We start from the raw sequence: 16,618 nt of genomic DNA, 5'->3' as shown, positions 1-16,618 counted from the left end.
TTGAAAATCGTTAGAGGTTTTGAATGCTACTGCAATACAGACAAACATGTTTGGTTAAGTAAGAATGTCAATTCCTCTGCCTCAATGAGGGTTTTCTAATAAGAGGCTTGTTATTTTATAAAAAAATAAATAAAAATGTCAATTGATAAAGATTTTATAATTGAAACTTGCTTGTAATTGATTTTCAAATAATAAAATTAATTTTTTTAGAATTGGTTGTCCTGTAAGATTTTATCTTTAAAGAGTTTTTTAAAGGATTTTTCTCCGTTGTCAATTTTGATGTTATGTAATTTATTTACATTATGTTATTGCTTATTAATTTAATTATTAAATAATTATATGATTGAAGACTAAATAATTTGTTAAGTGAATTGATAAATCTTTACGTTAATATACAAGGATATGCAGATAATTTTAATAAGAAAAAAAACAAAGCATAAAACAATTTTAAACACATATATAATTACTTCCGTAATACATACGTACGTTAGACTTTATAATTAGGTAGAACTGAAAGGAACTTGAAGTACTAGGGCCTAGGCTATCTATTCGGTTAATTAATTCACATGCAATTTTAGGGTCGTTTTCTCTGGAACTCCGATTCTAAATTCTTAACGTAGTTTGGACCTTATATTTCACGGCCACAAACTTTAAAGGAAACGTTTGTAGGCCTGCCGACGATTATACAAGATGATATTTAAATAATTTAATAAATTATTTATGTTTATTAGAATTCTTTTTACTGAATTTGTACGAGATTATAACACTAAACATTTTTCTCTCCCATGTCCTCTCTTTTTCTGATCTTTGTCCACACCATTTATATATAAAAACTCTCCTATTTATAAGAGAAGTTCTCCTAAACAAATTGCTAACAATCAGCCATAATTGATGGTTAACTTCTAGCTGCGGCAACTTTAGTTGAAAATCAACATATATGTACAAGTTTCAACATTCAATATTGTAGGACGGTACATGTGCAGCAGCTGTATAATCGAATGTTAGGACGGTGCAGGTGCAGCAACTGTGCCTTCTATGCATTCACACTTATGATGGTTTTCAAAACGTCTTCATAGAAATAGAATCCACATAAATAAAGAATTTTTTGACTGAATACTGAAGACAAGAAAGAGATCGCATCCACACCCTCTAAGGACATTCACGAATATACCCCCACAGTGCACCATCAAGACCTCAAAGAGCTAACTCAGAGGCTTGAATTATATATTGGGCAAGGCAAAAGCTCATCATGAATGAAATCATCCATGATTTTCGGGTTTATAAGCGCTTGATCCGATCGATAAGATCCAATAACTAAATACACAAGCATTGTTTGAAAGCACTGGAAAGCATAAATACTTAGAGAGTATCGATCATCGTGAACAGCTAGCGTCTTGATGATTAACAAATTATTACAGTACCTACGACAACATTCATTAACTAATTGAAAGCTCGAACACGATCCAAGCAGGATTTCCCATCAAGTTGGTTGACTTGTTGAAGTTCCAAGTAGCCTTTGTATGTCATCCCAATGTATGCTGCTGGCTGCTCCTTGCTTTCCAACTCAGGTGCTGGCTTGATCATCGTCTCCAATGAAGGCCCGTTCGCAATGCCGAGCGACATCCTCGTAGCTTTGCTGTTCACCACTGCTCGATGCACGTTACTCTTGTACTTCCCATTACTCAAAATCTAATACAAAAATAAAACATCATTGTGTAGAAATTAGAATATACGGCAGTATTGGATTAAGAAAAAAAATGATATTTTTCATCTTAAATTTTATTATCTTTTTCATTCAAGTGATTGATATATATATATATATATATTTATATAAGAAATCATATGTATCAGTACTTGTTGATTATGAACGATGAAATAAAGAATAAAGAAGCTTTGCACCTCGAGCTGATCGGCAGTATTGACCAGAAAGGAGTTGGGAATGGCATTGACATTGACCCAATTCCCATTGTGCTGTGTTTGGAGGCCACCAATTCCATTCTGCACGAGAAGAGTCAAGAGGCCGTGGTCCGAATGTGGTGGCAAGCCCATCGCAAGTTCTGGCTGTGGACAGGGAGGGTAAAGGTTTGCAGCGAAGACTTGTAAATCTGATTCCAGATTCGTGGCCTTTTCGATGTAGCAGGGTTCCAATCCCAAGCTCATTGATATTGCTTTGAGTAATTCCCTTGCCACTTCCCGGATTCTTTTGCAGTAATCCAATGAAACCTCCCTGCAACAACATCAACAAATAAACTTATGATCAGTAGCAACAGCATCAACAAATAAACTAAACGAGTAATGCTAAGTATAAGTTTCTAATAGACAAGTCTTATATAAGTCCATTGTAAAAAAATGAATTCCAATATAAAAAAATAGGTTTTTTTTTATACTTTTTTAAGGTAGAGTCTATTTTTTACAAAGTCTTATATGAGATTTGTCTATTTAGAATTGCTATAATTCATTTTCCTAAACTGATATTAGAATTCATTTTACAGAAATTAATATTAATTATTCTTTATTATGAATTTTATCATTCAGGATTAATATGTTAACTAATGTATAGGAACGTCATTGTATTGCATCGGCCGATATTAATGATAACTCGTACGTAGGAAATACTCTCTCAAAGTCAGTTTCAACCTCTCAAACAAGATCATGGGCCCATGGCAATTATGAGTAGACAATTACTGGCCATTCTGAACACGAGTCGTCTAATATTGCATGCTCGATCAGCTTGCATAAAGGTGTAGACAAGTACTGTTTCTAAGTTAACAAATCTTGAAACTAGAAGATAAAAAAATCTCATCATCCCCCTTACACCACATATTATATGTATATATATATTTTTTATTAAACATGTAATGTATAGATGATAAATAAAAATTTTATCTGTTCAAGCCGAAGTGATCACAGAAACTTTATGATTCACCTTTGAAGATCTAGTCCCAGACTAGTATTTTATTATGATCAGTACTTATAATGAAGAATTAAGCACATGCATGCAGTAGCAAATTGCTAAACCATATATGAATTAAATACCTGAATCCAGCAGGTTTGTAGGGGAACTGAAACTCATGATCAGGATTTAGAAGGATTTTGAGAAAATCCCTCCAGAAGAAAACCTTCTCCAATGATGTATTGAAGCTGGTTCCGCACCTGATTGGGTCCAACAAGTTTTTCCCCTCGAATTCTCTCTTTTCCTCCTCTGTCAGATCAAAGAACCCTCTAAGACCCTCTATCACTGCCTCCATTTGCCTCTCCGGTACGCCATGATTGATCAGCTGAGACAAGTTTTCAAACTCATGAGCACGCATGCGCACTACAGGAAATCAGGGATATTCCGGCGATTACATAATCGCCGCAAAAATATCGTTGGCAAAAGTGTGTTTTCCCAGCGAGTTAAAAATCCCCGCAAAATTTATGATCTAATAAAACCATTTAGTAACTAGGGCTTTATAATAACTATTGCAACGATTATGAAATCGCTGCTATAGTACAATATGCTTTTCCCATCGCCTAATTTACCTGTATCTTTGGGCGCCAAGTCTTAATTTTCATCCTCGTCCCGCGCCCCCCCCCCCAAAAAAAAACCCACCCCCCGATTCCCTATGACCTGCTCCTTCTTTCTCCACGCCTCTATACGTTCTGTCCTTCTCCAAAAGACCATCGACGCCATTTGCTTACCTATTTCAGCCGAAGGAAATCTCCAGCGATTTAGCCACACCACCCCCACGCCATTTCCCTCCCACGGAAGTTGAACCAGACTCCATCCTCAGAAGCTTCAGGTTCGATTCTGAGTTTCTCTCTCTCTCTCTCTCTCTCTCTCTCTCTCTCTCTTGAAAACCCTCTGACTTTGAATCCTAGGACATTCAGTTATTTCGCCTTCTCTATCTCCACCGCAGATTGATTGTGGGTTTGGTGCTACACGGCTTGTGGGAGTTGTTGGATTTCTGAGTTCCCGACCACTGGTAAGCACCTTCTCCTTCTCTGCTTCTCACGGACACACCCACGTTCACTTCAAGTTATAAATCAGATGCCCCATCCTTTTCGTTCCCGGTATTAGACAAATCATATAAGCTTCCTAATTGAACTATAGTTTTAAAATGGGAACTGAATGTAAAAGGGAACCAATATTCCATTCTGAAACCTTCAATTGCAGTTCAATTTCTGATGCAAATGGAGCCCGACCTGCCAAATAATATATAACTGGCTTTAGTGATTTTAAATTTAGCAAATCTGGGCTGATGTAATGTATTTAGTTATCTGATTGGGCTCACTATGGAAAATTGCTTAATCCATAGTGATAAAGAGGAGGTTAGGGCTGTTCATCCGGGGGCCCGGAATCCGGTTATACCGGATTGCGGTTCCGGTTTTCGGCCCGGGTCAAATCCGGGCCGGCATCCAGATTTAAAAAACCGGATTAATCCGGTACGGGTACCGGATTTTAAATCCGGATCAGGGTTTAAAACCCGGTACCCGGATTTTATAAACCAAAAAGAAAAAACCCTAATAGCGCTGTCCCCCACCCCTTCTGATTTCCCTCTCCCTCTCTCTCTCTCTCTCTCTCTCTCTCTCTCTCTCTCTCTCTCTCTCTCTCTCTGCTCTACGAAGACTACGATGAACTCCTTCGCCTCCCTCCCCAGCTTCTTCTTCGTCTTTCTCGGTTTAGCTTCTTCTTCGTCTTTCTCGGTTCAGCTTCACCCACGAGACTTTCTCGGTTCAGCTTCACGACTCGGCCCGAGTCAGATCGCTCACCACCAAGCTCGCAGCTTCTTCTTCGTCTTCCTCGGTTCAGCTTCTTCCTCGTCTTTCTCGGTTCAGCTTCACCCACGAGACTTTCTCGGTTCAGCTTCACGACTCGGCCCGAGTCAGATCGCTCACCACCAAGCTCCAGGTATCCCTCGACGGCGTGAGTGAGTCGGATCTTGAACCCATGAAGACGGAGCTTCGCCCTGAGGACCTGTCCACTCCGATCGTGTCCGGGACGAGCCATGGTAGCGGCGAGAACTTCTCGCGCGTGGGTGTGGGAAGCCCGCCCAAGCCCTTCTACATGGTCCTCGACCTCGGTATGACATCAACTGGCTCCAATGCCAGCCGTGTCTTGCTCCGAGTCCCAGCCCTGTTCGGACTGCTACCAGCAATCCGATCCGAAAGGTTGCAATATTTGAAAAAAAAAAAAAAAAACCCGGTTTTGATCCGGAACCTGGATTTCCGGGTTGTAAAAACCCAGATTAATCCAGGTTTCGGACCAGGTCATAATCCGGATATAACTGGGCCGGAACCCGGTCCGGATTTTGAATCCGGATTCCGGCCCGGGTATACCCGGATACCCGGTTCGAAACCCGGTTGAACACCCCTAGAGGAGGTGGGATTTGGGGCTCATGAGGTTGGCCCTACTGATAATCTCTTTAATCTCAAGCCACTAATAGCTTTGGTTGTTTGCATGAATATTAATCGTTTGTGCATGATGCAGTAGTGAGTGCAAAGGAAAAAGGCAATTAGAACTAATGGATCAGTTGGCTGTTACTTGTCTTACCTATTTATCCTATGCACGTCTGATAAGATTAATAATACTTTAGGCTACATGTAAAAAGGTTGAACAGTGAGTTCTCACTTTTGAAAAGAAGAACACACTTTTATTATATTACAATATTTTGGTTAGGTATAACTAGTTAGTGTGAAAATAACATTCATGTCTTTTGCCTATCATTCAATTATTTATTTATATCATTAGTACGTTTGACATTCAAGAATAATTTTAATTTATAACAGGTTGAACAATGATTTCCACTTTGAAAAGGATCAAGAAATGCTGTTAAGAGATCAAGTCTTAGGTCTAGAAAGAGATTTTATAAAAGTGAATATATAAACTGGCATGATGACTTAATGTGAAACGTTACATCATCTATTTTATAATAAAAAGTGTTGGTCTATAATCTGACGCCTCACATCAAACGACGTCATGTCATTATTCCCAAGTTTATTACTGCAAGATCTCTTTATAGATCAAACATTTCTCGTTAAGTTATCATCTTTTAGCTGGGTAATTGTTTGATCTTGATAGTATAGAGATATGAGTATTTAAGAATAGAGATACCTTGCCAGTTGCCAAGATTATTATTATTATTATTATTATTATTATTTTTTCTGATTTAATCTCTTTTCATGCCTGTTAATTTATAATGATATTAGGGCATGTGGGGACTCAAACTTAAAGCAGAATTAAGTCCAATGAATGAGTTAAAGGCAAGAAAAACAAAGCCAGTATATGATAAATGTTGAATATGCAGATCACTTAAAACTCCCATGCTGTGAGAAGCTGTGACATTCATGTTCAAATAATATTACTAAAGACTACATAAGTTAGTGCATCCCATTAGAATATTAGAAGAGCTTCCAGCCATCGATATTTTTACAAATTTTTAGTGCGTTGCTCTGTTTTTTTAACAATAAGGTTCATGCCTTCAGATGTTCTACATGTGTTTAACATCTATTCTATATTTCAAATTACTAAAACTTATAAAGAAAATATAAAAGAAAGAGAAGAGGCCTACTTATCAAAAAAGAAAGAAAGAAAGATAAGTGGCCTTCAACTTGTATTTTCTGCATTCTACTAGCCTTTGAGACTGCTTGAACTACAAACTTCATCTGTTATGTGGTTCTGTTTTAGTGCAGTGACATTTTAGTGCACATGATAGTTGTGGTTCTGTTTTGTGCATCAAAGTTGTGGTTCTTTTCTGTGCATCTGTGTTGTGCATCTGTTTTGTGCATATGAGTTGTGGTTTTGGGTTGGTTAGTCAATTATTTTGGTATTGTTTAAAATACACTACTACCATGCCATGGAATTGTGGTTCTGAGTTGTGGTTCCGGTGCATAATAGTAGCTTTGGTAATGAAATTTGTACAAAAGTTATTTAGTAGGAAAGTAGGATTTCACAAACATTTACCTGATCATGCAGCAGGTTAACCAATCAATCCACTTGGTGTTCTAATAAAAAATAGAAGTATGAATATGTCAAGATTGGAAAACTTGTTGTGCTATTTTCACCTAATTATACTTGACCTTTTCACTTGCTGTGCCACCTCATTTTCACATGTGACATGTGTCAAGCTACCAACTCCCTTAGTTTATCCTAATACTTTTTTTCCTGATTAATTTGGACACCCATGATCTTCCCTAGTTTTTAAGAAAACCAAAGTATGAACCACCATCCCACTAATCTCAAAAGTCAACAGTGCATTCTGTACTTTGGTATGCCATCTTTCTCTTTACATTATTTTGTCTCAGAAAAAGTATCATCTCATATTATTTTGCCATTTTCTTTTGGGGGTTTTGATATTTGTTTTGAATTATTTAGAAGGAAAATATGGGGGAGTCGAAGCGTGTTAGCAATATTTTAAATATCATTTCAATTAAGTACTCATTATGACCTTTTTCAAACCAGATGCATGAAAAAAGATCCAAGGTTTTCAGATATAGATAGAATCTTTTTTTTACTCACTTTTCTCTGTTACAAATCCAAAAAGCTTATAGCAAAGGGATATTGTATGATTGTTGAGAATGAGATGTCTCTCCATTGCTAGCTGCACCAATAACAACTTTCTATTTAGTTATTTGTAATTAATTATCTATGTATCTGTCTCTTTTTCTGCATGAATATTCAAAGTAAAAGAGGTGCATGGTCTTGTCAACAAGACTAAGGAACCGCTGTACTGCTATATATATACATACCACCATATATATATATGATTAGAGATTTGGAAGACATCTTTGTCTGAAATGTCATTGTCAGCTTGTTTCCCAATGTCTGCATGGGTCCCTCTTCCAATGAATATTACTGTCATTTCAAATGTAGGCTTATTGAATATTGATATTTATTTCTACTCTTTTTAAGGTTTGATTTGCTCCTGTTTTTAATATTGAGTTTGAATGAATGTTTTGAGAGCCTTTAACCTTTATGACTATGTGTTAAACTAGTAGATCATGGGAATGTACTTTGAGAACACTTTTTCCCAAGATTAATAGCTTAAGTCCTAGGGATGGTATAGTCCCTTGAGTTCAGAGATAGTGGAGCCTGCTCCACAAGTTATCTAGTTTCCTGAGAATTGCGTTCAACTCTCTAGTCCTGTTACTAAACAATCCTATGAATGTATGTCTTGGTGTTCAGTTTTTTAAGCTCTGAGCTATAGATACCAACGTTTTCTGCCTTGGCAATTAATAAATATTTTCTATGCAGTCAATCGGTGTAACAGCCCGCTAGAAATTCAATTGTGAAATTTCTATTAACTTTAGGAATCTCGTGAAAACCCCATAAGTTTTCACGAATCCATTAATCGTATAGGTTTTTGTCTAACTATATAGTTAGTGTTATTATTTACTATGGTATCAAAAGTGTGTTTTTGATTATTGGAGATAGTTAGAAGTGTCAAAATGTATTATGGTTTGTGCCATTAGACTCGGAGGGTTATTTAAAGTCTTATGGCGCAATAACATTTTTTCATATTTTCGGACAAAACGTTTGTTCAAAACTGTAGATATTATTGGATAAAAAGAAATATCTTGAGGTAATTTTCATGAATATTATTGGGTAAAAATATTTTGAGTTGATTTTTATAGATATTATTAGATAAAAATATCTTAAATTGATTTTTTATAGATACTATTGGATAGAATATTATGAGATAATCTTTTATAGATATTTTGGGTAGGAGAAAACTACACTCAACTCTCAACTCCAGCCTCATCTCTTCCATATCTCATCCATAATTATCTCCAGCCACCTCTCTCCATGAAATTATCTTCATTTACACTTTCCATTGAAAGAATATCAAACACTCTCTCTCGGACAGCTTTTAGGAGGTATTTTTCACGCCAATTTCGAAGCTGTTGTAAGTATTTTATCATAAAGTCTCCTTCATATAAGTTGTTCCTTTTTGAGTCTAGTTTACATGGATATCTTATTTGCCCCATTTGAAAATAATTTGGTCAGTCAAATATTGTATAAACTATAGAAAGGTCATTCTGGAAGGTAAACTGGAGAATATGTTATAGTTTGGAGTTTTTGACCAAGTTAATGGATAGATATTGGTCCGAAATTTTTATGGAGTATTTTTAACATGTATATATGACTATTGGTTGAGGATTTTTGCATGATTAAAGGTTTTGATGAAAGATGTTCTTAGATTTAAAAACTTAGAAACTGGAAGAGGAAAAACAGTTTCTGTTTTGAGAAAGTTTAACTCTTTGGTGGTCTAAACCTATTCTAATGACTTTGATAATTTTATTGGAGGATCTTAAACATCTTATATTATTATTTTGAAGATATTTGATGTTAGTTTCAAAGATATGAAATTTTATGCAAAGAGATATTCAGATAAGCCAAAGTGTGGATATTCTTGGCTAAATTTATGTTTTGGTTAATTTCTAACCATGTGATCTTGAATTAGAAGCTTGTATATGTTTTAGGATATCTTTTTAAACCATGTAATGGTTTGGTTTGAAGATCATATATTTATAAGTCATAGATCAAGAAATTTATCAAAACTAGTTGAGGAAAAAGTTTCTGTTTTTGGACTAAGTGTAAAACCAAAAACTCCAAATGTTATTTTGTGATTTTGGTGACTTTAGTTTGATGATTTAAAGCATGGTTGATGTTAGGATGATATTATGAATATGTTAGAAGTAAGATTTGATTTTTGAAATTCTTGAAGATGTTTTGATTTAAGGTCAAAACTTTTGATTCAAGTGCTTGGATCTTTTTACAAAAGAGTTTGGTGTTGATTATTAGCTTTTTCTAAATGGATGTTTTAAGTATGGTTTTGAACTTAGGATTGGAAGATGTTTGTTGCAAAATTTTGGTTTAAGCATGAGTTTTGAAGTTGGAAGGAATTGCAACAAAAATAAAAGGAAATGGCCTATGGATGTTTCGACCATAGTGTGTTCTTCATAGTTGTGTTTTGTTTTAAATTTTTCTGAGTTGATATTTAAGTTTAGGACAAAATTTACATGAGGAATGTAAATTTTAGAAACTTTTGGAGTTAGTATGCAAAACCCTTAAGTTATGGGTAAAACGGTCATTTTTCCACATGTAGAGAGTAAAATGAAAATTTTACTCTTTAAGTTAGTATTTTCCATATTTCAAATATTTAGTGATTTAGTTCTAACTTTTAGAATCACTAATTACAGTTCCTCGTGGTCGCACTTGAAGTTTTATAAGAAACGCGGAGATCGAGGTAAGTTAGCTTTTAACTTACTAGCAGTCTACTGTGTATGTGTGCTAAGTAAAGGAACTACAGTGTATGTATGTATGTTATCATATATGTCATGCCATGTCAAGTTATCACGTAATTGTCTATTATACAGAATTTATTCTGTCGTCAATTTTTATCTGTTACATAATATATTCTGTCATGTATTACTGTACCTTACAAGTACGTCATGCTAAGTATGCCATCTATTACATGTATGTCAAGTCATGTAATATTCACTGTTACAAATATGTCATGTTAAATATGTTGTCTATTATATGTTATGTAATGTTACGAAATATTTCTATCTCAAGTTGCTCATGTATTTCAAGTTATATTCAAGTCACGTTATGTTACATCAGGGCTTCAGTCATTTCGTATTCCAGTCACGTTTCATCTTGATTACTTATGTATGGGGTCACAGCAATTGTGACGCATACACTACGTGAGACACAGCAATTGTGTCACGTAGAATACATGGGGCCACAACAACCATGGAGTATGTATTTAAGCAGTTAAAGAATAAGTTTCCGTAGAATACATGGAGCCACAACAACTGTGGAGTATGTATTTACACGTAGAATACATGGGGCCACAACAACTGTGGAGTATGTATTTTTCATGTTAAGTCAAGTTTGTGTAGAATACATGGGGCCACAACAACTGTGGAGTATGTATTTACACGTAGAATACATGGGGCCACAACAACTGTAGAGTATGTATTTTTCATGTTAAGTCAAGTTTGTGTAGAATACATGGGGCCACAACAACTGTGGAGTATGTATTTACACGTAGAATACATGGGGCCACAACAACTGTGGAGTATGTATTTTTCATGTTAAGTCAAGTTTTTGTAGAATACATGGGGCAACAACAACTGTGGAGTATGTATTTACACGTAGAATACATGGGGCCACAACAACTGTGGAGTATGTATTTTTCATGTTAAGTCAAGTTTCAGATCAAGTTCATGTCAAGTCAAGTTCAGTTCATGTTTCAATTTAAGTTATGTCAATTATGCTATGTTGTACGCCAAGTTATACTTTAATTACTTATGAATTTGATTATGCATTTATGCTTTTACTGTCATTCATGCATCATTAGCTTGTGTGGAAGTTTTTTTGTTAACTTACTGAAATTTGTAATCAAATCTTACTTTGGTAGTCCCAACTACCATTCCTCCCGAATGGTAGATCTTGTTACAGGACCTGAAGGAGAATCAGGAGCTGATCAACTAGACACAGTTGACTAAGCGATGGTGCGACGTCAATGTTAATATAGTAGTTAACGTAAATTACTACTTGTACAATGGAGTTGCATCTTTAGTATTTTTTGGATCATAACCATTTTGGACTAGTGTTGTGATCTACTCAATGGGTCTTTATGTATGAAGTATGTTTTAAGCGTTTGGGATATTTTCAATTTGGTGCATAGTATTGCTAAAGAAAAAAATTATCCGCTGCGAATATTGCATAATGTTAGATGCATGTTAGGAACATTGCATCTTATATGTCATGAACGGGGGCAGGTAACCTTGTGTTGCATGTCTCGACGCTTCAAATGTCCATCCTATCCCAAACGGAATTTGGGGGCGTCACAATCGGGATTATAAATATGCAATGTTCGCTATTGATCAAACCTTGAGAATCTGTGTAGGTCCTCTAAAGGGATATCTATGCTGTGTTTTAGCTTTATGTCATTCTGATGTTACAGTCAAGCTTGATTCACAGCATAAGGTTCTTACAGGTTTGTTAATGATGGTCTGTTCTTATTCTGTCTCATGAGATGTGATTGTTATGATGTTTTTATTTATTTTTAATAAATAAGTCACTGTTATGATGTATCTCTGTTTATAAATTTTTTTTATAAACATCACTGTTATGATGTTTAAGAGCATGAGAATATTGCTCCAACTCTGAGTGCATCAGATTTGTTTTATTTTTGTTTTTGTAAAACTACCCATTTCATGTGTTGAGTGTGTATTAAGGCTACACACTCTGCTCAACTGCATGCTATTCAATGCATATCCGACAAATCTAAGGACATTTTGTTATTCAATGCATAAAGTACCCATTGTTGTTTTTTATTGCAAACTACATGCATTGCTGATTGGTATTAGATATAGTTAGTCAATGTACTTGGGCCACGCCTATTGGTTATTACTTTTACTTACCAAAAAAATAAAAATAAAAAATCTATGTGCAGATGTTGAATTGGCTCTCATAACTTTTATCATTATTTAAATGTGGTTTATCAAACTTTCTTATTTTCTCTAGGTTGTTCGTGTTTGGGACCCAAGAACTGGTTCAAAGCCTATGAAATTACGAGGTCATACGGATAACATTAGGGTTTTGCTTAATAACAGCTACTGGAAGGTATGTTTGATTGGTAGGCAGTTTTATTGTGAATTATATAGTAAAATTGTTTTGGTAAGAGTTCACTTATCAAAAAATGGTTTTGATAAAAGTTTTAGATACTATGCTTGTGCAGGTTTAGGCTAAAATATTTTAGTTGGGGCTCATATCAGTTGCCAAGTTTTCAGCGTAAACCTATATATACACTTTTCAATCAGCCAAACTGCAACAATACTTCCACGCAAATTCTCTTTTATAGAACTCACAAACACGAGTATTCAACGATGCTTAGACTAATTTTTCTATGTTAATACATCCTGATTGGATGTTTCATCTATACAGCATGTATACAAACTGTATTTCCTACTATTTTCTTCTTGCAAATTAGTGATTGTTTTGGTAAACTTAATTGTTGCAGGCTGTCTTTATTAGGATCTTCTGACTCTATGATCAGGTAGATTTCTGGCACCTATCTTCTACTGTAAAATAATCATGCATTGCATGTAAGCATACAAACATGTATGTAATTATACAAACAGGTATGTGTATGAGTATTAGCACCTCTGCTTTGGTTGTAGTCAATTAACTATACCACCTTTCTTTATAGAATTTGGGATCTTGGTCAGCAGCGATGTGTGCATTCCAAAGCTGTGCATACAGATTCTGTTTGGGCACTTGCCACTACTCCAACATTTAGTCATGTTTATAGCGGTGGGAGAGACCTTTCTGTGAGTATAGTTTTCTTGTGTAAATTAACTAATTATAATTATACTGTATTTTCTTTCTATTCTTGAATGTCTTTCGGTATTTATATTTGATGCTCATCTTTTTGATGCCCGACACAAGTTATACCCTCATTTATACTTGATAGACTTGGCAACAAGAGAGAGTCTTTTGCTCTGCACAGGGGAGCACCCCATTCTGCAATTGGCTTTACATGACGATACTATCTGGGTTGCAACAACAGATTCTTCCATCAATAGATGGCCTGCTGAGGGATGTAATCCTCAAAAGGTCTTTGAAAGAGGTGGTTCTTTCTTAGCTGGAAACCTATCCTTTTCACGGGCAAGGGTTTCCTTAGAGGGATCTACCCCTGCGAGTAATGCTTCTTTTTGTTGATGTTATTGCATGTCTTACCTTGTTGTTGAGTCCTTGTAGATCAGTATTCTTGAGTTCTATTTTAGCTTTTTAATTCTTAAATTTGTTTCTTTTGGATATTTGCATCTTAGAACTGATCTTAGTGTTATGTCTCATTGAGATTCTAATGCTTTGGCATTTTTGCGTAGGTTCCTGCTTACAAAGAACCAACACTTAGCATTCCTGGAACTCCTGGAATAGTGCAGCAAGGAATTTTGAATAATAGAAGGAATGTGTTGACTAAGGTAATCATGCTGCCACCCTTATATTTACCATGATAAAAAGTCATTTTTTGCAGGTTTTTGTAAAACTGCCCATTAACTGGGGGACCAAGAGAGCAGTGGGTGTGTTAGACCATCAACAACATTCCAGGTAGATTATTAACCGTAAAGTAGTTGTCTCAATTGGCTTACTCTAGCTGCAGCTTTTTATATAGCATAAGCATCATGTTGTTTCAACTGGAATGAATATAGATTTTGATGAATTTATAAGATATAATAGGTTGATTTAATTGTATGATAAGGATGTTGTGTGTTTTAGGCTATGACAGCCATATAGGTTCACCTGTATTATAATTTTTTTTTTTTATTTTTTAAAATACTATTTGCGGCGATTAAAAGTCGCCGGAAAAGACCCTTTTTTCGTGGGGAATAGGCTGATAAAATTGAAAAGGTTATTTAATGGCGACGCTCAATCTAATCGCTGGGAAATCCTTTGCCAGCGATTTTTTAATCGCTGCCAAAGGAATTTCACAACCGAAAGGATTTTCCAGCGATTAGAAAATCGCTGGGAAATCCTTTGCCAGCGATTTTTGAATCGCTGTCAAAATAATTTAATAACCGAAAGTCAATTGCCAGTGAATAAAAAATTGCTGACAAAGGATTTCCCAGCGATTATAAAATCCCTGGCAAAGGACAAAGGAATTAAATAATCGAACGTCCTTTGCCAGCGATTAAAAAATCGCTGGTAAACGATTTGGTAGCGATTTTCTAATCGCTGGAAAATGACTTTCTGTTTTTAAATTCCTTTGGCAGCGATTCAAAAATCGCTGGCAAAGGATTTGGCAGCGATTTTCTAATCGCTGGCAAATGATTTTCTTTTTAAATTCTTTTGCCAGCGATTAAAAAATCGCTGGGAAATCCTTTAGTTTTAGCGGCGATTTTTACTGTCCACCGCAGTATATAGGAAATGGCTGAATATTACCAGCGAATATGCAGCAATTTTTAAATCGCCGGTATATATTTTTGGCGGAGATTTTTTCACTTTTCTCGGCGATTATAGATCGCCGGGAAAAGTGCCATATGTTGTAGTGGCGCCAACTACGTACACATGTATCTCCAGTACTGGTAAAGAAAAGAAATAGTTAAAAATTGATTGATATTTTACCAGGAAGAAGCCCCAGTCCTTGCAGGCCTTGCCAAGCTCTTGGATGGCTTGAGACCGTTGATGAGGAGTGCCTGAGGTGAGAAATGAGAAATCAATGACCGGGATTGGGTCTTCCGGGTCTTCTGAAACTGCTTGAATATCTTTGGGATTTGTGGTGTGAGTGTAAAGGGAAGGAATAGATGTGAGGCCAGGTGATTCGGCTAGTTTCTTGCATGTCGTCATGGGAAATTGATAGAAAATGGTTTGAGACTTGAGATCGAGGATGATTGGAAAATTGAGTAGGAAATGGTTAGACGATCAGATGTGGCAAAATGAGTGCTGGATGGATGCTGACATAAAGTAAAAAGAAAGACCTGTCTTCGTAGAGGCCGACTTGGGGTCCAATTGAGTACTGCATAATTTAAATCAGTCGGCCACTTGAATGCATTTTGTTTAGGACCGTGCTGCAAGGACCGAGAATTCAATCCAAGAAATCGACCGATAAATGCAAATGCAAGTTAATTTTTATTATTATTTTTTCTTTAATCATTAATTTGGACATGTATTTCACATATTTTTATTTGTTTGCATCTCTTTTGGTTTGGTTTGGTTATCTTCTATTTTTCTAGTTTGTATCTCAGTTTTTTTTTTTAATCAGTTCATGAGGAAAGTCCATACTTAATATGCAAATTAAGTTTTGATCACTTGGATTCTCACACAATCCAATTAAGTTTTGAGCACTTGGATTCTCACACAATCCATTCCTTGAAGTACTGGAGCATTATTCTCCATGCATTATAAATATATTTATAAATATATTGTTTTTTCATAAACTGATTTATAAATATATATTTTTTCTAAACATTATTTTCCATGCATTATTCTTTTTATTTTTAAGTGTAGATGCAGGAGTTCGTCACCTATCCACCAAATGGGAAAATTGTAGATGCAAGATTTGGCTTGGACTAAGTGACTAAGATGATAGACTTCATAAGCGCCAATGTATGTGAGTAGTCTAAATTTTGTCTTGCAACACGGTTAAGACCACAAAAAGTTATGATTATGTAAAGATAGACTCAAAATTTAAAACAAAGTGAGTGGTTAAAGAAAATACTGTGTCACATTAATTGATAGAACTACTTACATGTTTTTGTATTCTTTACATATCATTAGTTAAGGACATGCATTTTACATTCTTTTATTTGTTGGCATCTTTTTTCATTTGGTTTGGTTTAGTTGTCTTCCATTTTTTTGGTTTGTTTCTCAGTTTCATTTTTTTCAGTTGAGGAAAGTCCAAACTTGGTGTGCCAAGTCTTGAGCACTTGGGTTTTCGCACAGTCCATTCCTTAAGCTGAAACATATCTCTATTTTGTGCAGTCAACTTTGTGTATGTTAACCTTATGGTTCATCTTGATAAAGTCAAATTATTATATATACATTGTGAGGAACTTACTTTCATATTCTTTATTATTATGTTCCATAATTGTTTAGAGGTGCTCAACAAAGGGGGAGTCTATG

At 35.4% G+C, this 16,618-nt stretch overlaps 1 protein-coding gene across 1 annotated transcript; it reads right to left on the bottom strand.

Moving 5' to 3' along the window:
* Positions 1 to 1,277: 1,277 nt before the first annotated feature.
* On the bottom strand, positions 1,278 to 15,343 carry LOC122314504 (2-oxoglutarate-dependent dioxygenase 19-like). Its single transcript, XM_043130135.1, has 4 exons — positions 15,122 to 15,343; positions 3,037 to 3,278; positions 1,900 to 2,227; positions 1,278 to 1,689 (listed from the first exon to the last, which is right to left on the bottom strand). The coding sequence occupies exons 1-4, from the start codon at positions 15,341 to 15,343 to the stop codon at positions 1,441 to 1,443; spliced, it is 1,041 nt and encodes a 346-aa protein (XP_042986069.1). The 3' UTR covers positions 1,278 to 1,440.
* Between the last annotated feature and the right edge of the window lie 1,275 nt (positions 15,344 to 16,618).

Source organism: Carya illinoinensis, chromosome 6 (genome assembly GCF_018687715.1).
Source record: "Carya illinoinensis cultivar Pawnee chromosome 6, C.illinoinensisPawnee_v1, whole genome shotgun sequence".
In the NCBI taxonomy this organism is placed as follows: Eukaryota; Viridiplantae; Streptophyta; class Magnoliopsida; order Fagales; family Juglandaceae; genus Carya; species Carya illinoinensis.
This window is presented reverse-complemented; position numbering and strand designations above follow the sequence as displayed.